Source organism: Staurois parvus, unplaced genomic scaffold, assembly GCF_062004578.1.
Source record: "Staurois parvus isolate SC_StPar_1 unplaced genomic scaffold, SC_StPar_1.0 ptg001418l, whole genome shotgun sequence".
In the NCBI taxonomy this organism is placed as follows: domain Eukaryota; kingdom Metazoa; phylum Chordata; class Amphibia; order Anura; family Ranidae; genus Staurois; species Staurois parvus.
In genome coordinates this window covers 2431908-2454589 of record NW_028319214.1, presented here as the reverse complement: position 1 = coordinate 2454589, position 22682 = coordinate 2431908, and the positions used below count along the sequence as shown (strand labels likewise).

General features: G+C 42.8%; 2 protein-coding genes across 2 annotated transcripts; one reads left to right on the top strand and one right to left on the bottom strand.

The window, feature by feature from the left end:
- Nucleotides 1-7451: 7451 nt before the first annotated feature.
- On the top strand, nucleotides 7452-8955 carry LOC149436128 (hydroxycarboxylic acid receptor 2-like). The gene has a single exon (XM_089662038.1). It carries the CDS (start codon nucleotides 7613-7615, stop codon nucleotides 8534-8536), a length of 924 nt encoding a protein of 307 aa, XP_089518164.1. The 5' UTR covers nucleotides 7452-7612; the 3' UTR covers nucleotides 8537-8955.
- A 422-nt stretch (nucleotides 8956-9377) lies between these two features.
- On the bottom strand, nucleotides 9378-21655 carry LOC149436127 (uncharacterized). The gene is made up of 5 exons (XM_089662037.1): nucleotides 21500-21655; nucleotides 21218-21357; nucleotides 17313-17442; nucleotides 15033-15166; nucleotides 9378-10211 (listed from the first exon to the last, which is right to left on the bottom strand). Exons 2-5 carry the CDS (start codon nucleotides 21335-21337, stop codon nucleotides 9396-9398), a joined length of 1200 nt encoding a protein of 399 aa, XP_089518163.1. The 5' UTR covers nucleotides 21338-21357; nucleotides 21500-21655; the 3' UTR covers nucleotides 9378-9395.
- Between the last annotated feature and the right edge of the window lie 1027 nt (nucleotides 21656-22682).

The window sequence follows — 22682 nt, the reverse complement described above, 5'->3', positions numbered from 1 at the left end:
CCAGGGATAGGCAACCTGTGGCTCTCTAGCTGTTGTGGAACTACATTTCCCATGAGGCATTGCAAAGATTACAAAAGTGACAGTTACAGCTATGACTTGCAGAGGCATGATGGAACTTGTAGTCCTGCGGCTCTCAGGTTGCCTCCTGACCTAGGCGATCAGAAGAGGAAGCTGTCCTCCCTCCCCATAGTCTTCTGGGACACTTGCTGGTCCCAGAAGTCTATGGGGCCATTCACAAAGCGCAGCGCTTCTTGCACATGTGCAGTGGACACCTGGCTGTGAAGCTGCAAGCTGTCACAGCCGGGTGCCCACACTGAAGATGTCAGCGCCAAGGAGAGAAGATGGCCAGTGAAACCAGCGGTGGTGAGGACACCGCTGGACCAAGGGACAGGTAAGTGGCTGTATTTTAAAAGTCAGCAGCTACAGTTTTTGTAGCTGCTCACTTTTATTTTTTTTTTCAGGTGGAACTCTGCTTTAAAAGTTGCCAATATGTGAAATCATGTCACTCAGAATTTTGATGCTGAAGAATACAAAATAGGGTGTTTTAAATAGTGACTCCAGTATTGCTTTTAAGATGGTGTAGCAGGTGTGAAGGTGTTTCCCAGGAGTTACATTCAAATCATGCCATGAATGATAACAGTCACAGTTATTATTCGTGGCATGAACTGTCAAGCCATCAAAAGGCTGGTCTTATTATTTTTTTTTATTATTATACAGGATTTACTGTATATAGCGCCAACAGTTTGCATAGCACTTTACAATGTAAGGGCAAATAGTACAGTTACAATACAACTGAAAACAGAAGAAATCAGAGCTTACAATCTAAAAGAGGAGGGTCAAGTGATACAAAAGGTAATAACTGCGGGGGATGAGCCAATGGAGAAAATACATGTACAGTTGTTAGGTGGAGGCAGGATAGGCTTCTCTGAAGAGAAAAGTTTTCAGGGATTACCTAAAAGTGGACAGAGTAGAAGATAGTTGGACAGATTGGGGTAGGGAATTCCATTGGATGGGAGAGGCTCGGGAGAAGTCCTGCAGGTGAGCATGGGAGGAGGTGATAAGGGAACTAGAGAGCAGGAGGTCTTGAGAGGAATGAAGAGTGTGATTTGGTTGGCAATTTGAGACTAGGTTAGTGATGTAGCTGGGGGCTGAATTGATGATGGCTTTGTAAATTGTTGTTAATATTTTGAATTTAATTCATTGGGTGAGTGGAAGTCAATGGAGGGATTGGTAGAGAGGGGTAGCAGACAGTGAATGGTTGGTAAGGTGGATAAGTCTGGCAGCAGCAGTCATGATGGACTGGAGGGGGATAGCCTATGTTAAGGTAAGCCAATGAGCGGAGAGTTGCAGTAACAGAGGTGAGAGATAACCTGGGAGTGAATTGGGAGCTTTGTGGTATAATTGGTTAGGAAGGGGAGTATTTTGTAGATGTTGCGGAGGTTGAGATGGCAAGTGATTAGATGTGGGGCCGAAAGGAGAGTTCACAGTCCAAGATTACACCTAGGACCCTGGGCATGCGGGGATGGGTTGATGGTTGTGCCATAGATCTTGACAGAGAAGTCAGGGGAAGGGGCACATGGGGGAGGAAATATTAAGAGCTCATTTTTGGAAAGATTGAGTTTCAGGAAGTGGTGTGACATCCAGTCTGGTGTGTCGGTCAGTAAGTTAGTGACATGTGAGGAGACTGATGTGAGCTGAGGGGTAGAGATATAGATTTGGGTGTCGTTAGTGTAGAAATGATACTAAAAGCCATGGGAGGCTATCTCCCATTACCCCCCATTGTACTCTACTTCCCTGGCCATTCTACACTGACTTGGAGAACATCTACCCCTATACCCACCATCCTCATCTCAATAAATAAAATTGTCCCAGTATCTTGCATATAGAAGTTTGCAAATAGCTGGTTGCTAGTTCTTTATACTGGTACCAACCTCACTCTTACCCTGAATTCTCCCCTGCTCATGCAAAAAGACCACTGCTGTAGGGTATTCCCTTCTTCTTGTAAACAAATCAGTTACTTGCATGTTGTACTCTTGAAAGTAAACTAAAACTGATGTGTTCATGTTGATACTGCTCTATGACATGGTCTTACCAATGAGAATACTATATCTACTGTATCCTTTTTCAAGTTACCAAGTACTATATTAATAAAGAATTTACAAAAAAAAAATATTTGCTAAGGAACTATGGGTTTCTTTTAGTTTTCTAAGTCTTCATTTTAGAAATCATACATACTCTTCAAAAGCTAACACATGCCACATTTCTGTAGTGTACTAGATTCCATCTTGGTATACTGTTTCTACAGTTGGTTTTCTATTGTTCCACACTGTGCCTAAAGGTGAAGTTCACCTTTACAGAAAAAATAATTAATGCATATCTTTCTGCCAAAAAACTGCGTATTTATTATTTTTCCTGCAAGAGCCTGGAAAGCATTGCACCCACCATCAGTAAATCACAGGTGCAATGCAGACATGTCCACCGGCATTCAGCCCATACCTATGTACAGGCTGTTTGAAATACGGAGAATATGTCAGTGGACTAGAAAAACACTCATCAGCACCCCTGAAACAACAAATCGGTCTGCCCTTGGGGAAGATGGTACTGTGTGGAACCTGTGAATGATGTGGCTGTGTGGGTGGAGCACGGTTTTTTAAAAGAGGACAGCTGTTATGGGGAGAACAACCCCTGCCTGCTGTCACAAGGAGGGAGGAGGGGGATCAAGAGAAGAAGTGGCAGGAGCTGGAACATGTAACATGTTCCAAAGGTGAAATTATCCTTTAAAAGCAGTGGATCCAAACTGCAACCCTCAGGCCAGATGTGGCCTTTTGCTTGCTTTTATCCGGCGCTTGAGGCATTATTCCTCACACCACAAGGAACAGTGTGGCATAGTTTCTCCCACTGACATCGACAATGAGGCACTTTTCCTCCTATTGATAACAATGATGGGGCACTATTCCCCCATTGATACCAACAATGGGGCACTTTTCCTCTCATTGATACGAATGATGGGGCACCATTTCTCCCATTGATACGAATGATGGGGCACTATTCCTCTCATTGACACCAATTATGGGGCACTATTCCCCCATTGATACCAATGATGGAGCACCATTTCTCTCATTGGTACCAAGGATGGGGAACGTTTCCTCCCATTGATACCAGTGATGGGGCACTTTTCCTCCCATTGATACAAGTGATAGGGTACTATTATTATTATTATACAGTATTTATAAAGCGCCAATAGTTCGCTCAGCGTTGTACATTACAAAGGGGGACAGAACATGTGACAGAACAATACCAATACAATGCAAAACATGAGGGGATCGAGGGCCCTGCTCTTTCGAGCTTACAATCTAGGAGGGAGGAGATGGTGGCACAGGAGGAGATAGCTGTGGGGGATGGGGTGATAGGAAGAGTGGAGGAGGTTGGCAAGTTAGCAGGGGGTGGGGTAGGCTTCCCTGAAGAGGTGGGTTTTCAGGGTGTGCCTAAAGGAGAGGAGAGTAGGTGATAATCTGATGGGTTGGGGCAGGGAGCTCCAGAGGATGGGTGACACCCTGGAGAAGTCCTGGAGGCGGGCATGGGAGGAGGAAACCAGGGAACTAGAGAGAAGGAGGTCTTGTGAGGAGCGGAGTGTGCGTGCTGGGTGGTACTTGGATATTAGGTCAGTGATGTAGTTCGGGGCAGTATGGTGGACGGCTTTGTACGTCAGTGTTAGGATTTTGAATTTGATCCGTTGCGCAATCGGAAGCCAGTGGAGGGATTGGCAGAGGGGGGTGGCAGAAACGGAGCGGATGGAAAGGTGAATGAGTCTGGCAGCCGTATTCAGGATCGACTGAAGCGGGGATAGCAAGCGGCGAGGCAGGCCAGTAAGGAGGGAGTTGCAGTAATCGAGTCGTGATATGATGAGGGAGTGGATGAGCTGTTTAGTGGTTTCTGGGGATAGGAACGCGCGTATTTTGGCGATGTTGCGGAGGTGGACTCTGCATGAGTTTGTTAAAGATTGGACTTGGGGCTGGAAGGATAGGTTGGAGTCCAGAATGACACCAAGTACTCTGGCCTGCGGGGCGGGTTTGATGGTGGCGTTGTTGGATGTGATGGAGAAGTCAATGGGGGGTGGTGTCCGGGCTGGGGGGTAGACAAGAAACTCGGTTTTGGAGAGGTTCAGTTTAAGGAAGTGGAGCCACATCCAGTCTGATATGTCACTCAGTAGGTGTGTGATTCGGGCGGAGACTGAGGTGGGGGGGTTGAGAGATAGATTTGTGTGTCGTCAGCATATAGGTGGTAGTTGAAGCTGTGAGAGTGTATGAGTTGGCCAGGTGTAGATAGAGAAGAGAAGGGGCCCGAGGACGGAGCCTGGAGGGACCCCAATAGAGAGGGGGAGTGAGGGGGAGGTGGTAGCATTATAGGTAATGCTGAAAGAGCATTGTGACAGGTAGGATGAGAGCCAGGAGAGAGCAGAATCTCTGAGGCTAAGGGAGTGTAGTTTTTTGAGGAGGAGGGGGTGGTTGACTGTGTCGAAGGCCGCAGAGAGGTCAAGGAGTAGGAGCACGGAGTATTGGCCATTAGCTTTGGCGGTTAGCAGGTCGTTGGAGTGTTTAAGTAAGGAAGTTTAGGTGGAGTGTAGGGGACGGAAACCGGACTGTAGGGGATCGAGGAAGTTGTTGTCATTCAGGTGGGAGCTTAGGCGGGTGTAGACTAGGCGCTCAAGGAGTTTGGATGTAAATGGGAGCAGGGAGATGGGTCTGAGGTTGTTTGGGTCATTGGGGTCCAGGGAGGGCTTTTTAAGTATGGGGGTGATGTGTGCATGTTTCAGAGGGGAGGGGAAAGTGCCAGAGGAGAGGGAGAGATTAAAGATGTGGGTGAGGGAGCATAGGATGGAGGGGGAGGGAGGTTGTAGGAGTTGTGAGGGGATACGGTCAAGGGGGCAGGTGGTGAGGCGGGCATCAGAGAGGATCTTGGAGACTTCCTCGATGGTAGTAAGGTCAAAGGTGCGGAGTGTTGGGGGGGCTTCAGTATGAGGAATGTAGGGTGGGGTGGAAGTGGAGGTCAGAGCAGTGGTGGGGCCGTGGGAGAGGGGTGATGAGGGGGTAGCTGAGTGAGGGGGAACGGGGTTGGAGGGAGTTTGAGCAGTGACGAAGTCCCTGCGGGTTATGTCGAGGGAGAGGGGGGATGAGGGGGTAGCTGTGTGAGAGGGGACGGGTTGAGAGGGCGTGTGAGTTGCGGCAATGTCCTTGCGAATTGTGTCAATCTTGTTTTTGAAGTGATTGGCAATCTCAAGGGCGGTGAGTTAGGTGCTGGGTGGAGGTGGGTGGTGGCGAGAGTAGAGTTGAAGGTGGAGAAGAGTCGGCGAGGATTGGAGGAGAGGGCCTTGATGAGGGTCAGGAAGTAGGCTTGTTTGGCTGCGTGGAGGGAGGAGGTGTAGGTGTGGAAGGCAGATTTGTAGCGGGTGAAGGCTTGTTCGGATTTGGTTTTGCGCCATAGTCGCTCCAGGGCACGACTGTGTCGTTTGAGGGTTTTGGTGTGATCAGTCTTCCAGGGCTGGAGCGGTCAGGGTCTGATGTTGCGTGTGGTTAAAGGCGCTAGTGAGTCAAGGGCTGTTGACAGCGCGTTGTTGTAGGCAGTCATAGCCAAGTCGGGGCAGGACAGGAGGAGGATGCTGTCATGGAGTTGATCAGCTGCAGAGTGGAGGGGGGCAGGGTTAAGGTTGCGGAGGTTACGGCTGGTAGTAGTGTGACATTTGGAGGGGTAGGCGTTGGAGGACGAGGAGATAGGGAAGGTGATCAGGTTGTGGTCAGAGAGAGGGAAGGGGGTGTTAGTGAGGTTGTGGGGAGCACAGCGGTTGGAGAAGACAAGATCAAGGATATTACCGTCGGAGTGGGTGGTGGATTGTATGCACTGTGCAAGTGCAAAGGAGGAGGTTAAGTGGAGGAGATGGGATGTGGCCGGGTTGTCGAGGTTGACAGGGATGTTGAATTCCCCAAGGACGATGGTGGGTAGCTCAGAAGAGAGGAAGAAGGGTAGCCAGGAGGAAAAGTCATCCAGGAAGTGGGATATGGATCCAGGAGGCCGGTATATCACAGCAATCTTCAGGGGGGTTGGGGAGAATAGTCAGGCGCAGTGGGCCTCGAAGGAGGAGAAGGATAGAGGGGGGGGTTTGGGAGGACTCGGAAGGTGCTTTGCGGTGACAGGAGCAGACCAACCCCACCACCTTTACGACCGTTGGGCCTGGGTCCAGGCGAGACCTCCGTAGGAGAGTGCAGCACGGGAGGTAGAGTCAGTGGCCTGGATCCAGGTTTCCGTAATCGCTAGGAGGTTGAGGGAGCGGGAAACAAAGAGGTCGTACTATTTTCCCATTGATACCAATGATGGGGCTATATTCCTATCATTGATACTAAGGATGGGGCACTATTCCTCCCGTTGATATGAACGATGGGGCACTACTTCTCCCATTGATACCAATCATGGGGCACTATTTCTCTTAAAACCAGAGATAGGGCACTATTTCCCCATTGACACCAACGATGGGGCACTGTTCCTTTCATTGATACTAATCATGGGGCACTATTCCTCCCGTTGATAATAACGATGGGGCACTATTTTTCCCGTTGATACCAATGATGCGGCACTATTTCTCCCATTGATACTAACGATGGGGTACTATTTCTCCCATTGATACCAATGATGGGGTACTTTTCCTCCCATTAATAACAATGAGGCACTATTACTACCCCTAAAACTAATAATAGGGCATTTATTCCTTCCCCTAATATCAATAATGGGGCATGGTTTACTCCCAATGATGCCAGGACATTTTCATCTCCCACTGGTCACAGTCCGGCCCCCCTAAAGTTTAAAGGACAGTAAACTGGCCCTTTGTTTAGAAAGTTTGGAGACCCCTGCTTTAAAGTATCAAAGAAGACAGTACTAAAAAGTGTATGTCTAGCCAAACTTTTTTTTTTTTTTGGGCAGGGATAGAGAATGATTAAATCTGTCAGATTTTTTTTTTTTACGGGCGGTTTCCGTTAGCAATATTTTCTTTCAGTTAAAACAGACTCAGAATATTTCCATATTAAAAGACAGCAAGCACAGCCTGATGTTTTTTTACAAGAGCTACACATACATTCACTTTAATTTGCCTACTTGATTATCTAACAAATAGAAAATGTTCTATGGTTCGGAGAGATGGAAAGTGAGAGCTTTTTTGGTCAAAACTGTAGTTGGATTGTAAACTAGATTTATGAAAATGCTAATGTTCTAGGTTAATGCTGCAGATTAGATTTTACTAAGCTCATGCACCACCCTTTGTTGTCATATTAAGTATGAAAATTGTGTGTGTAAAAAATGCAAAATGAGCCCTGATGTATTTTACATCAATATAAACCATTCTCCAAGCACTGCACGCAACAAGCAAAAGGAATACTATTGTCGAGATTTGCATTTACAGTCTATGTTTTATGCATCAAACAACTCTGAAGACGATGCATGCTTTTTGGCTTTTTTGGAGAAAAGTCTTCCCAACATCAGGAATCAACTACTATATAAAAGAGGTACTTGGTTTCTGCTTTTAATAACAAGAGAAGACCAAGTCTGAAGAAGCAGAACAGCATACACAATGAACGTCAGCTGTTGTGCTTATGATGAACCCATCTTAGACATTGTTCTTCCTCCTGTTCTCCTGCTGGAGTTCATTTTTGGACTGGTTGGTAACATTCTTGGGCTGTGGATGATCTGCTGTGATGTCAGTTCCTGGAAGCCAAATTCTGTATATCTACTCAGCCTAACCGTGGCAGATAGTGTGGTTGTTTTCTGTGTGCTTTTCCGTGCAGATTATTACCTTCGCTATCAAGACTGGGTGTACGGTGACATTCCCTGCAGACTATTGCTCTACATCCTTGCTGCTGCTAGAGCTGCCGGCATGATGTTTTTATCTCTTATTGCTCTAAATCGTTACTGCAAAATCTTGTTTCCTTTTCACAAAGTGAATAACATTACTGTAAGCCAAGCTACTGTTATATGTATTACACTGTGGATATTTATCTTTGCAATGCACTCTTATATCCTAACAGGTCCCCATTTTTTCAACATGAACAACCGCACACAATGTGAAAGTTTTAACATTTACCCACAATCCCCAACTGCCTGGCAGGATGCCTTCTATATCTCCCTTACATGCCTTTCCTTGCTGACTATATCATACTGCACAGTGTGCATTGTTTTACATTTGAAGGACAATGCTATTGATACAAATGGAAAGGTGGGAAGAGCAATGAACTTCATTCTGTTAATTGCTGCTGTATTCGTTGTCTGTTATCTACCTAGTGCTACAGTCAGAATTGCAATATTGGTCTTGAAAGCCATGAAATATGAGGAATGTGCAAACTATAGGAATTTAAGCCTTGCATTTTATTTTAATATCTGCCTAACTTACTTTTATAGCATGCTTAATCCCATTTTATATTACTTTTCAAGTCCTTCCTCTCATGTCTTTATAAAATTCTGGAAAAACAAAGAGATAAAGTCAAGTGAAGGCCATTAAAGAGGAACGCTATTAACACATTAATGTAAGGTAGAAAAGTGAAATAAGCAAATATGTAACATGTAAAATGCTTGATGTTTGTAAACAGCATACATCTATCTTTTTCCATTAAGATAAATGAATGCAATATTTACGCAGTTGATTTCCATCCTACCTTTACTTTATATTATCAACGATTTAAGGTAAAGTGAACATAGTTGTTTCTTCAAACGAAAATAAAAGTTGGTTGGAAAAACGACATACACACTTTCATAATAAATACCTTTGAGCGTTTCTGGAATAAGTGTTTGATAAAATGCTGTAAAATTTACATACAATCTAAACTGTTTGTGCATCAATACATTATGTAATTTACTTCTATGCTATTTATTATAGTTTTTATAGCAGTTACAGTACAGAATTAAAAGTAAAAAAAACCCTGACAACGTCTAAAGGATGTTTTATATTCATGAGCTTATTTCTTCCTAATTTATTTCACTTCATTGTTATAGTACCTGTTCACCTAATATTGTTTACAGAATTCATGGAACAGTGCACAGTCCTTGGTCCAACCCAAATGAAGTCTGATTTTTTTTTTAGTTATCCCTTTATAATTTTGAACCTGTCTGCTATAATTTGTTACTGACTTTTAATTAGACATGCTTTAAAGAACAATTTTTCGTTCAGTAAAAATGCTGCCCCTTGACTTCTCTCCAGGTGTACTGATCTATGATATAAGAACTACATGTCAACATCTACTAAATAAATATTAAGGGGGCATCGCTGGATCCGGTCATAGGTTGGAATTAATGAGCAAATAAAAATAAAAGTAACACAGAAAAAAAAAATATACAAAACTGCATACTTAAAATATTAGGTATTATTTACATATCAAAGTAGAATAAAGAACATGAGCAACTCCTGTGATAAGATTGCGATTTGCAAATTCTAAAATAAGGAGTACAATTGGGTATTCACTTTGCAGTTTGGATAGTGAAGTATCGTCAAACAGTCCCATCCATTTGAGTAATAAAACTTTCATGGAATTAGGAAATAAGGCAGAAACCAGTTCTTGGGCAGGAGGCAAGTCTGAGATGCGATCAATATGTTTCCTTTTAAACTCTTCCACTTGTTCACTGATGGTTAAATTCTCATTGTGGAAACGGTCTCCCAGCCAACTGCTGACCTCAAACAGCAGAAGGTTATCATACACGGTGGAGACCTCACACTGCGAGTCCTCCTTGTTCTGCAAGTGACTGGCAGTTTCTAAAAGTTGCACTATGCTTGCAATCATCTTATCCAAGTACCTATGTCCACTTAGCATTTGCTCAACAACATCTATTAATGCTGAAGCAGTCTTCTTTAATTGTTCATTTACGTCAACTACCGTGTTGGCACAGGTGACCAATATAGACTGAATTCTCTGCATGAAGAAGTCATTACTCAGTGTTTCCCGTGAATGGCATATGCTAGATCCTTCTTCTTTAGTCATGCAGTAGTTGTGTTCTGCTGGAAGACTCCGAGGAACCCTATGAACATCAAATAATTCTCTAGAAGAACTACCTGATAACTTTTCATGGTCAGCCTTCTCTGCTTGGGTAAAAGATGGTACGGCAATTTTTGGGTCTCCAAGATAGTTACTGAGATCATAACATTCACTTAGAGGGTCATCTTTGATATGAGACTTCCACAGCTCCTAGAACAATAAAAAAAAAACTGCATAAAAATAGGCATATGGTAGAAGGGACTGGGTAGAGGCAATTTGGTCAGAAACATAAAAACCATGACTGGGTGGAGGCTATTAGGTAAGAAACATCTAAAAAGGAGTAAACAATGTTTACATAACTAATTGTTCAAAAATGTTATTTTAAAGTACTAAACAAAAAAAAAAGGATTTAAAGTGATTCTAAATGCTATATTTTTAAACTAAGATTAAAAAACTTGTTATATTTACTATCTCTGAACAATGGTATTGGAGGCACTTCCAGGTTAGGACTTATCTGTTACATACAACCTTTTTAAAGTGATTGTTAACCAATTTAGGTTTAAAATAAAGTGGAGTTATGCTTTAGAAGGCCCCTTTGTTTGTCCTTAGCATACAGTCTCATCTGGTACTGAGTCCAGTCACTACATCAGTGGAGCCGCAAAACAAGCGCTGGTGACTCTTAATGCTTAAGCAGAGAGTCCACAGGATCCGGAGAGTGTGGGAACACTAGAGGGAGGCACAGCACAGGAGACTGATGCACGTGAAGCTGTGGAGTCATTTGAACACCAGCACAACCATTTGGAAGGCTGCACAAGATTCAATTTAAGCATTAGCACTTTGTTGCAAAAAAACTGCATAATTTGAACAATGACCACTTTTGTTGCAAGAGTCAGTATTATTTGGACACTGAGCACTTTTATTTATCGTAGGCACTTCAAGGATGTTTGAGTGATGATGTATTGCTAATATTCGAGATGGATTGCATAGGCCAGTTCTGTGAGCGTGGATATATTTGGTTTCAGGGTTACAGAACCTTATAACAGCAAGGGTCCAGTGTTAAAGGTACACAGCACTCATACATAATAATTTTTTTCAGATCTGAGAATGGGTTAGTAGTGAATTTACAGAGTGGGCTTTATATGTAAAAGACACATACACCATGCCCCTCGCTCTTTCCTCACAGGATTTGGCTTACAGAAGCTGGAACCTATGGTTCCTGCTTCTGCCTGTGTCCTGTGTGAAAGGGAAGGGAAGAGAAAGACGTTGCATTGAGAGAGGACTCGGGTAAATGTTTTATTTGGGGTAGGAGAAACTTGTATTGGAAGAATTTTTACCTTAATGTAATAAGGTAAAAAGGAAAAGAAAAAAAAAAAAAAAAGACAAAAAAAACAAAACAAAAAAGAAAGAATCACCTTAAGTCTGCATTCTGTATTTAGGATATATATATATATATATATTACACATACATACACACACATATACACAATACATCAATACATGAGAATTACATGTAACCAAAAAACAACTTTAAGCGTAACTAAAGGCTAAACATAAAAAAAAAAAAAAAAAAAAATTGTGAACAGGCAGACTTTTTTTTGCACAAGAGACATGCTATGTCTCTTCTGCAATAAAGTACACTTACCTGCCTGTTTGCAATCCTCTGTGAAATGTGCAGCTCAGTTTACATTCCAGGACACTGGCAGTATGCCAGGATGTCTGCACTCCTGCACATGTGACGTCATCCCACGACAGCCAATCTCAACGGCAGAAGACCAGCACTCAGAAGGGAGAAGATGCCAGCACTAGCGAGGGACTAAAAGTAAGTAACTGTGCCTTTAGTTCCAAGTCTCAATACAATATCATACACATTTTAGATCAGCCTCTCAACCAGGGTGCCCAGGCACCCTGATGTGCCTTCAGGCTTCTTCAGGGGTGCCTTGGCAAAATGCCCCAAAATTGTATACAAGCCAGCAGGTGGATCAATCCTGCCTTTTAGTACACAAAGTTATAGGTTTTCATGGTGCACTTTTATGACCTTCTAGCTGCCTGCATCCTAACAACCAACGACATCATCAGTTGATAAGGAGGACATGGGGTGCATGGACATCATCCTTGTTTGCCCCTCTCTGTCAGTGCTGGAGTTACATTAGCAGACTTGGGGAGAGACACACTGGAATACTAGTCAGTACCAGTATGCAAAGGTGTATTTGCTTTGGAAGAATAAATCACCTCTGAAGTTGGATGTACCGGATGGGTATAGAATAGTATTTTACATTGGGGTGCCTTGAGATTGTGCAGAATTTTAAAGGGTGCCTTGAGATTATCCATAATTTTAAAGGGTGCCTTGATAGAAAAAAAAAAAAAAAAAAAAGTTGAGAAACACTATTTTAGATAATGGTAATAACGAACCTTTTATATTTCTTACAATCCAGAATCACTCTAAATGTTAATCTAAGCAGTAAACCATGGCACTAGGATTACTAAAGACAAAGGCATGTGTGTTCCAGTGTATGGAAAACATCATGTATTTGTCATGATACATTTTTTAATTAAACTGCATTAAAACAAAATGAGAGTGAGATAAACAGAACTGTATGTAGGCCAAAAAAATATATTCAGTAGAAATATTTAACAAAAATATTATTATTATTTATTGTTCTGTTTCTTAAAATCAAGGAGAGGTATAATCTGATTGCCTGTTACAGGTTACTGCATCAGTACTGGTTTGCATAAGCAAACTAACGGTATTCAAAAGACATAAGACTCAGCTCACAAAAGCACAACAACACATGAGATTTATAATTACCATGTTTAGAACTGAAAATAGATATATCAAAGTACTAAAAGTATTACCATATGGATTAAATTAATTTACCACACAAGCACTATTTTATCAATTTCTGGAGGTATATGACTGTAGAGGTGAACTTAAAAGCTTCAGATTGGTAATAATGGAGTTTCAGTAAGACATCTGTTAAAGCAAATTTGTTCTTAAACTAGCCATGGGGAGATTTAGGCCATAATGTGCTAGACTCATACACCTTACCAACCGATCAGCAACTGCTGCCCCTCTCTGCCAATCCCTCCATTGGCATCCACTAACCCAACTTATAAAATTCAAAATACTAACCACAGCTTACAAAGCCATCCACAACACTGCCCCTAGCTACATCACCAACCTCATCCACAGATACCGCCCAAATCGCCCACTCCGCTCCTCTCATGATATCCTCCTCTCTAGTTCCCTCATCACCTCCTCACATGCTCGCCTCCAGGACTTCTCCAGAGCCTCTCCCATCCTCTGGAACTCCCTACCACAGCATGTCCGGCCAGCCCCCACCCTGTCTGCCTTTAGGCGATCTTTGAAAACTCACTTCTTCAGGGAAGCCTACCCCACCTCCACCTAAGACCTGTACTTGAATCACCTCCGCCAGATCATCCCCTGCAGCTATCACCTTTTGTATCACCTCCTCCTTCCTTTAGATTGTAAGCTCCACGAGCAGGGCCCTCCTATTCCTTCTGTACTGAAATGTATTGTAATTGTACTGTCTCCCTTATATTGTAAGCGCTGTGCAAACTGTTGGCGCTATATAAATCCTGTATAATAATAATAGTATGTATAACATATTAGCACTGTATGGCAAACTTACTTGCCAAACAAAGCCTATCAGAGCTCCAGCTAACCCCAGCTCTTCCTTCCAGGTTCAGTCTATTTGGCCACTTGAATGGTCGGGTCAGAATGATGTCACCCCTTCCCAGTCACTTCATCAGGGTGCAGAGCGGTGCTGTAAATGTTCTATGAACTGTGCATATGTGGCTTAGTGTAAATTACAGCTGATAGGCAAGGAGAAGCACTTAGGTCTCTTCTGTCATAAAATCCCTGCCTGTCAGCAGTTTTTAATCACTTCATGTCCGGACACTTTTACCCCCTTCCTGTCCAGGCCAATTTTCAGCTTTCAGTGCTGTCACACTTTGAATGACAATTGCTCGGTCAAGCAACACTCTACCCATATGAATTTTTTAGCATTTTTTTGAGACAGATAAAACTTTATTTTGGTGGTATTTATTCACCACTGGGATTTTTATTTTTTTTGCTATATAAATTAAAAAGTCCAAACATTTTGAAAAAAAGTGTTTTTCTTAGAAAATTTTGCAAATAATATTTCATCATAAATCTTGGCCAAAATGTATGCAGGTATCTTTTAGTAAAAACAAAAACCCAAATTAGTTTATAACCAAAAATTATAATTTTTTAAAACTTTTTTTTACATTTTTTTTTTTTTAATATTATTTATGTTTTTTTTCTACATACTGTCACCCTAGCAGTACAGTGTCACCATGGTGATGAAGATTTTTTTTTTTTGTTACACGGATTGCTTTTACACCCATAAAGGCTTTAAAAGCAATCATTTCTCCTTCTCTCTGGCTGCACATTCTTGCAGCCATTGAGAAATACTGTGAGAGCATGTGATCATTCACATATTTCACTAGTAGTAAGCAATGATGTCAGAAGTGACATCTTGCTTACACCTATTCATGTGATCACTGATTGGCCAATCAGTGATCACATGATCAGGACCTCACACAGAGGTCCCATACAGCAATTGGTGTTCGTGGTGCCGCGCGCTCCCAGGGAGTGCACACAATCCAAAATGGAGGGAGCCGTTTATGAGCGGCAACCCGCCCCTGCACTACCACCGCCTGGCCCTTTATATACAGCGGCTGGACGGGAAGTGGTTAAAATGAAGAAAAAAAAAAAGCGCAATTCCATTTTAAGGAGAGCAGGAAAAGGGCCATTTGAGATGCTGATAAACTAATGGCACATAAGACTGGATTACTAGGTTATCAGTCAAAACCTAATTTTATGTGAAAAACATAGTTACAATATTTTACAATCCTAAGTGGTATTTCTGGTTTTGAACTGTAGAGTTTTCGTGGAAGATTATTTTGATGTAAAATAATGAATAGTTATGGTAAAACAATCTTAGAGGGCTAAGCCAATAAATGGATAGATATAAAAGTCAGAGATACCTGAAGGCTTTCAATGACAGCCAACTGCTCTTCTCTGCTGTACAAATCAAATGCAACTTTAAATAGTCCCTGAATGCTATAAAACCACAATGTGTTCAGTCCACTAGGGAGTCTCACCCTCTCAAACCTAAAATCTGGAGAAGACACAAAACAAGCATTATTTTATTCAGTAATTTACAAGATTAGTAATTCTGCTGCTGTATGTCATGTTTCTGACAAAAAGATGGGAGTAATGAACCCCTTCATCCTCCACAAATGTATGCATTGCATGAACATAGCAATCTCAGGGAGGGAGCAGGAGGAGAAATAAGGGCTAGCTCAGACATATTGTAAGCAACACAGTCCTGTAATGATATTTTGGCTGGCAGCCACTATTATGGAGAGGGCACATGACCCAGACTGTGCTGTGAAAAAAATATACATAAACAGGAGCACACAGTGAAAACATCTTAAAAGGAAAAGTTCACCTTTTGCTAAAAAATAATAATTGCACATTTTTTTGCAGGTAAAAAAAAAGTGGAGGAATTTATCATTTTTTGTTGCAGGAGCCTGTAAACCATGGCACCAGCGATCAGCAGATCGCTGGTGCCATGCAGATCTCCTTGTCATCCAGGTCACCCTGAATAGGGGTGTAACATGTTATGAAAGGTGAACTTATCCTTTAAATGTTCCTTTCGCTTCTCTTTTGTTTGTTTGCTTACCTCTTTCTCCTTTGAGTTCTAGATTGTTCTCCCCTGTCTGCATTTTTGTGAGTATTGGGTGAGAATACAGTGAACAGGAGATCATTAATTCCAGAAATAAATGGCTTGTGCTGAGACTGGCTATTGGCTGCCATTTAGGAGAGCTCATCCTGCACTATAAAGTAATAATCAAAGCAATGTATGGTGGTCATAAATGACATTCCTGTTTTTCTCCTTTTTTTTTTTTCTAGTGTGACTTTTCTGTCATTTGCCTTCACTTTAGGACTGTTTACGAATAGTGAGCACAGAGCAGCAGGATACGAGTGTCCAGGATAGGTAGTGTGCTACAGTCAAATCATGGAATCTGGGATAACAGTCACATATTCTGTGTACTGTTACATCATATATATATATATATATATATATATATATATATATATATATATATATATATATATATTATTACATTATTACATTACATTGAGTTTATATAGCGCCAAAGGGTTTGCTCAGCGCTGTACAATAGAGGGGGGGACAATACATGAAACATTACAGCAACAACAAACAGCACACGAGGGGTTATAGGGCCCTACTCTTTCGAGCTTACAATCTAGGAGGGAGGGGGTAGAGGTACAGGAGGAAGTGGCTGTGGGGGATGGAGTGGTAGGAGGAATGAAGGAGAGCAGCAGCTAGGTGAGGGTGGGGTAGGCTTCCCTGAAGAGGTGGGTTTTCAGGGAGCGCCTGAAGGTGAGGAGGGAAGGTGACAGTCTGATGGATTGGGGTAGTGAGTTCCAGAGGATGGGGGAGGACCTGGAGAAGTCTTGCAGACGTGCGTGTGAGGAGGAGACCAGGGAGCAAGATAGAAGGAGGTCCTGTGAAGAGCGAAGGGTACGGGTAGGGTGGTACTTGGGAATCAGGTTGGTGAGGTAGTTAGGGGCAGTGTTGTGAATGGCTTTGTAGGTCAGAGTGAGTAGTTTGAATTTGATGCATTGGGCGATAGGGAGCCAGTGGAGGGAGAGGCAGAGGGGGGTGGCAGAGGTGGAGCGGGTGGTGAGGTGGATGAGTCTGGCCGCTGAGTTGAGGATGGTCTGAAGCGGGGAGAGCCTGCACTGGGGTAGGCCGGTGAGGAGGGAGTTGCAGTAGTCAAGGCGTGAGATAATCAGGGAGTGCACAAGTAGTTTAGTGGTGTCTGGGGTAAGGAAGGAGCGTATTTTGGCGATATTGCGGAGGTGGAGTCTGCACGTGTTTGTGAGTGATTTGACATGAGGTTGGAAGGAGAGGTTAGAGTCCAGAATGACTCCAAGGACTTTGGCTTGCGGGGCGGGATTGATGGTGGTGATGTTAGTAGTGATGGATAGGATGGGGGGGGGGGGATATATATTTATATACACACATAAATATATATTACACACAGAGTAAACCTAGTGATGCATACTGTAGATTCTGAAAACTATCAATGCACTGCTTGGTATTAAAAGGATGGATCGAGTCAGGCTATGTTTAGCTAAAATCCACAGCGGGTTGCAATGAAGGTGTAAAACTTCCCCCTACTCTACTAAATGCTCTACTCTATGAATGATAAAGATACAACATTTATTACCTGGGCTAAAAATTAGCCTTGCAGCTAATCCTTTCTTTGCAAATTTAGCATGAATTTTGGGATGGTTTTCTGTTCTAACTCCTGTTTGTGAAACAACATCGGCTCCTAGGAAAACAGGAATCATGGTGTTCTGCAACACAGCATAAAACAACAAGCATAAATGAACTAGCTCCACTTTAGCTGAACCAAATATCTGTCATTTCAAAAAAGTTACAAATCACAAGAACAACAAATATAAATCACAATAATTCTACAACCAAAGCTTTGATCTTGGAATTTAAAAATGGTAGTGTAATTATTAAATGACTAATTTGTTTAAGTTTAAAATAAAAATAACTTTTAAAAGATAACACTAAAGATACAAGCTCTTTTAGAGTGCATGTTTTCTGGTTTTAGACAGACGTTTTATATATTAAATTGCACACTATTGTTTTTAAATCAGATCTTTTTTATTTGGTTTTTGAACATATAGAACATACATAACAGACACACAACTTGTGCGCAACACACTACAAACAAATCAAGAACACTGGCCATACACTGGTAAAACAGTAATCCGTAAATAGCACACATACAAAAGAGAAGGAAAAAAAAAAAAGGGGGGGGTAATTTTTTACACACCATATGAACATATATCCGACCTACACTAATAAAACTATTAAGCCAGCACAAGTTGACTCAAGTCTGTTACTCCTTCCTATAGTATCTAGCTGCACGTGTCTTTCCACAAACTTGCACATTTCAGCTGGTATACCATACAACTAAGGGCCCCCCCATATTTATAGAAAGAGCAATCTATTTGCTATCATATGGAGCGGAGCCAAACCGGGTGTTGCCAGCCAGGGACCCCATATAATTTCAAATTTTCTAATCCAGTTTCTGTGTCGAAATGTTAGTTTTTCTCTGGAGATTACATTGTTAACCTGAGCTTTCCACTCTGTTACGGATGGAGGGCTGGGCGATATCCATTTTTGTGCTATCAATTTCCAGACAGAAGGCATCAGCTCAGTGGGTACAATAGACTCATCAAGCATATTAAAAAGACATATTTTCGGTTCTGCAGATGAGGCAACTTGGTAAATGGAGGATATGAGAGAGACAATATCTTGCCAATATCTATGAAGTTTTGGGCATCTCCATAGCATATGAATAAGATCCACCGGACCTCTGTCACATACAAGACTATTTTTAAATGTATAGATCAGGTAAATATGAAACCTTGCATATTAAGTTGTTGTATTTCCTTTTTGACCCACCAGGTGGAGCTTTAGGCTTCTTTTCACATTTCCAGACTCTTGGATTGCTTCTTTGATGACAAAAGCCTGTTATTTATAGAACCAAATTAGCCAGCAATGGATCCGCCATTTGATATACTACAGCAGTGGAAGAGGGCCAATGCCAGGAGCTCTGGTGCAGAGCAAACTCTCAAATATTCCACAGACAGGTAAGAATAATAAAAACTGCTTTCTTCATAACATACTACTGAATGTCATTTTATTTAACCCCTAGCAGTGTCTTTTGTAACCATTTAATGCCACACACTTTCCACCCTTCTTGCCCTGGCCAATTCAACTTTCAGCACTGTCACACTTTGAATGCCAATTACTCAGTCATGCAATACTGTACCCAAATGAAATTTTTTTAATCATTTTTAGACAGAGCTTTCTTTTGGTGGTATTTAATCACCATTGGGGTTTTTTTGGTATACAAAACAAAAAAATAACAAAAAGTTTGATAAAAATCAACAAATTTTCTTAACGTCGGTTTTAAATTTGCAAATTCATAATTTTGCTTCATAAATTTTGTGCCAAAATTTATTCTGCTACATTTTGTTTGGTAACAATAACCCAAAATCAGTGTATAATTAAGTCTGTGAGAAACTTAGTTTCTACAATAATGGTATATATCAGGGGTCTCTAAAACTTTAGAAACAAACGGCCAGTTTACTGTCCTTCAACCTTATTGGGAGTAGAAATTGTCCTGGTGTCAGTGGCAGTAAGCAATGCATATTTGGTGTTAGGGGGAAGAATAGTGCCACCATTGTTGGTGTCATTGGGAGGAAGAGTGCCCCATCGCTGGTGTCAGTGGGAGGTATAGTGCCCCATCGCTGGTGTCAGTGGGAGGTATAGTGCCCCATCGCTGGTGTCAGTGGGAGGTATAGTGCCCCATCGCTGGTGTCAGTGGGAGGTATAGTGCCCCATCGCTGGTGTCAGTGGGAGGTATAGTGCCCCATCGCTGGTGTCAGTGGGAGGTATAGTGCCCCATCGCTGGTGTCAGTGGGAGGTATAGTGCCCCATCGCTGGTGTCAGTGGGAGGTATAGTGCCCCATCGCTGGTGTCAGTGGGAGGTATAGTGCCCCATCGCTGGTGTCAGTGGGAGGTATAATGCCCCATCGCTGGTGTCAGTGGGAGGTATAATGCCCCATCGCTGGTGTCAGTGGGGGGAATAGTACCCCATCATTGGTGTCAGTGGGGGGAATAGATCCCCATCATAGGTGTCAGTGGAAGGAATGGTACCCCATCATTTTAATCAGTGGAATGAATAGTACCCCATCATTGGTGTCAGTGGAAGGAATAGTACCCCATCATTAGTATCAGTGCGAATAGAGACCCATCTCTGTTGGTGTCAGTGGGAGAAAGTGTGTCCCATAATTGGTGCCATTTGGCAAAAATATGCCCCATCGCTGGTGTCAGTGAGAGGAAAAGTGCCCCATGGGCTAGATAAAGGCAAGCAAAGGGCCACAGTTTGGAGACCACTGGTATATAGATTTATAAACTGATCAATCCTGATGTACTGACATCTCATTTTTTGAGGCCCTAAAATGCCAGGACAGTACAAATACCCCCCAAATGCAAATTACCCTTTTTTGGAAAGTGGACTGTCCAAGGTATTTAGCAAGAGGCATGGAGTTTTTTTTAAGTTGTATTTTTTTTAGAGAATAAAAAAAAAATTACAATTTTTTCATACATACGTACTGTCACCGATGCAGTACAGCGTCATCATATGACTGGTATGGCAGTGAGCAGGGATACTGATTGATGACAATATGTTTAAAAAAAAAAGGAAATACATTTTTTTTTAAATATTGTTTCTACATTTTTTTTTTAAAAAACTGTGACCAGAGTAGTGCACTGTTACCATAGTGACACTGCACTACTGGAGGTGATCAGGATTTTTTTTTACACTATGATTGCTTATAGCAGTGATTATCACTGTTATAAGCAATCATGTTTATGAATGGTATTCATTCATAGCCAGTATGTACTGTTGTGAAAGCTGTGATTGGCCACAGCTATCACATGATACAGATAGATTGTGATTGTCCGTCTGCACCATGTGATCACTGTGACCAATCACAGGTCATTCATTGTCTACATTTGAGTTGTGGCCGCTGATTGGTCACATGCTACTGGGTCTGGCCCAGTTCACTGGTCTGTCATCCGCTAGACAATGTAGGTGGCAGAACAGCAGCTAGAGCGTGCAAGAGGCACATTCCTGGGAAGACGCCATATGATGGGAGAGCACTTGCCCATCATTTGTCTATAGGCTGGGTGGGAATTAGTAAATTAGAGGCTACCAGTTGTTATATTGGGTAGATTTACTAACAGCAATTACACTGGTCACTTTGCAAGGAAATTTTCTCTTAGCTTAATGAATGAGGTGAAAGTCTGCTGATCTCCATCATCCAATCATGTACAAGTAAAACTAATGTGGGTTTTTTTTCCTTGCATGTGATTGGACATTCTTTGCAAAACAAACTTTCACCACATTCACTAAACCAAGTGAAAATTCCCATTGCAAAGAGAGCAGCCTATTTGCCTTTAGTCAATCAACCTTACTCTGTGCCCCATGGTGACCTTATGTAAAATGTCCGATAACGAGGTAGTGGAATTATCTATACCAACCTGATTGGTCTGTCCACTGCGAAGCGTGAAGGAACCTGGCGGGCACATGTAGAGATACCGGAGCCTCCTCTTCCCTGTGTCCCATTCCGAGAACTGTAGAACTCTCACCTCTGCTGCCATCAATGCGCCCAAGTTCTATTCTGGAAATGATAAGACAGGCCAGACAATGCTGTGTACCCTTTATTGTGCTCTGTAGCAGGCACTATGCTCTCAAAAAATAAAAAAATATTCTGTCTGGAATTGAAAAAACACATTGCCTCTGAACAGCCAACACACACCTACCTCTGTAACACAGCACTCTGCCTGGAGAGGGACGCACTTCCGCCTGTTGTCAAGAAACAAGCACGTGTCCACTGTACACATCCGCCCACGGATAGTGCGGTCGCCATTATTGTTGAGGGCAAACTGAGAACCCATCTGTGAGAAAGTAGATGGGAAGCGTGTGTCATGTGATTGCTGTGTACTTGCGGCGCCGGAAGGTAACGGTGAGTGTATGCGTTCGCCGCTAGATGGTGCTATCACGGCGCCGTGAGCTGTTCACTGAGCTCAGCATACCAGCCGCGGCCTCCCTCCATGGAGGAAATATCACCAAAGGCCGCGCATGCGCAGTCATTTGTAATGGGAGTCGTACTCCTGGTGTCTGCGGTCTCAGAATGCGACCCCGTTCAAGTCTAGAGGGTCCTGGGGCAGTGATGAGCATGTCTATAAGTGCATCAAAATGGAAACAGCAGTGCTGATCTGAGTGTAATATGTACATTATAGTAAGAGCAACTCACAAGCGGGGCGAACTGACCATTTGGAAACTCGGGCACTGTCCGAGAGCCCGGGGTCAGTAGGGGGCCCCATGAGATGCCCCTGGTACCTTTTTCATAGGCTTTTTTGAGTTTGGGCAAGGACACGGGGGCTCCATTATCCCCTATTGCCCGGGGGCCCCATGAGTTGTCAGTCTGCCCCTGCTCACAAGAAGCCTGATGGGCCGCATATCACACAATACGGGCTCCTCAATGCTCAGTCCACTCTGGGTCTAATGGATACTGCTGTGGGTGTCAATACCAAAGACCCACAGGGCCGTACTGGGCTCCAAGGACGCTAGGCGGTCCGAGGCCGACAGCTGTAATGTCACCAGAAGCAGAAAGGAGGAGACCAACAAACTGGTGTGTGTTCGGAGCACGGGCGCTCCTTCTTCAGGCCGAGATGCAGCCATCTTGGACAAGAACGCCCAACAATCAGTTTGCTGGTCCCCTCCTTTATGCTCCCGGTGATGTCACAGCTGTTGGCCACGGATTTACTTTACTTACGTACTTTCCCTACTCATCTTTTCTGTTTTTCACTAGTTTTGCATTTGGCTAGGGTCAGTCACTACTGGTAGCATGAGGCGATACCTGGACCCTACAGAGGTTGCACAGGCAGTCCAACTCCTCCAGGATGGCACATCAATACATGCCGTTGCCAGAAGGTTTGCTGT

Coding starts and splice junctions, on each gene's coding strand:
- LOC149436128 (XM_089662038.1), top strand. CDS start 7,613: ATGAACGTCAGCTGTTGTGCTTATGATGAACCCATCTTAGACATTGTT.
- LOC149436127 (XM_089662037.1), bottom strand. CDS start 21,337: ATGGCAGCAGAGGTGAGAGTTCTACAGTTCTCGGAATGGGACACAGGG. Junction 17,443..21,217: donor GCAGTGGACAGACCAATCAG/GTTGGTATAGAT, acceptor GCTGTGTTGCAG/AACACCATGATTCCTGTTTT. Junction 15,167..17,312: donor AAGGCTAATTTTTAGCCCAG/GTAATAAATGTT, acceptor TGTCTTCTCCAG/ATTTTAGGTTTGAGAGGGTG.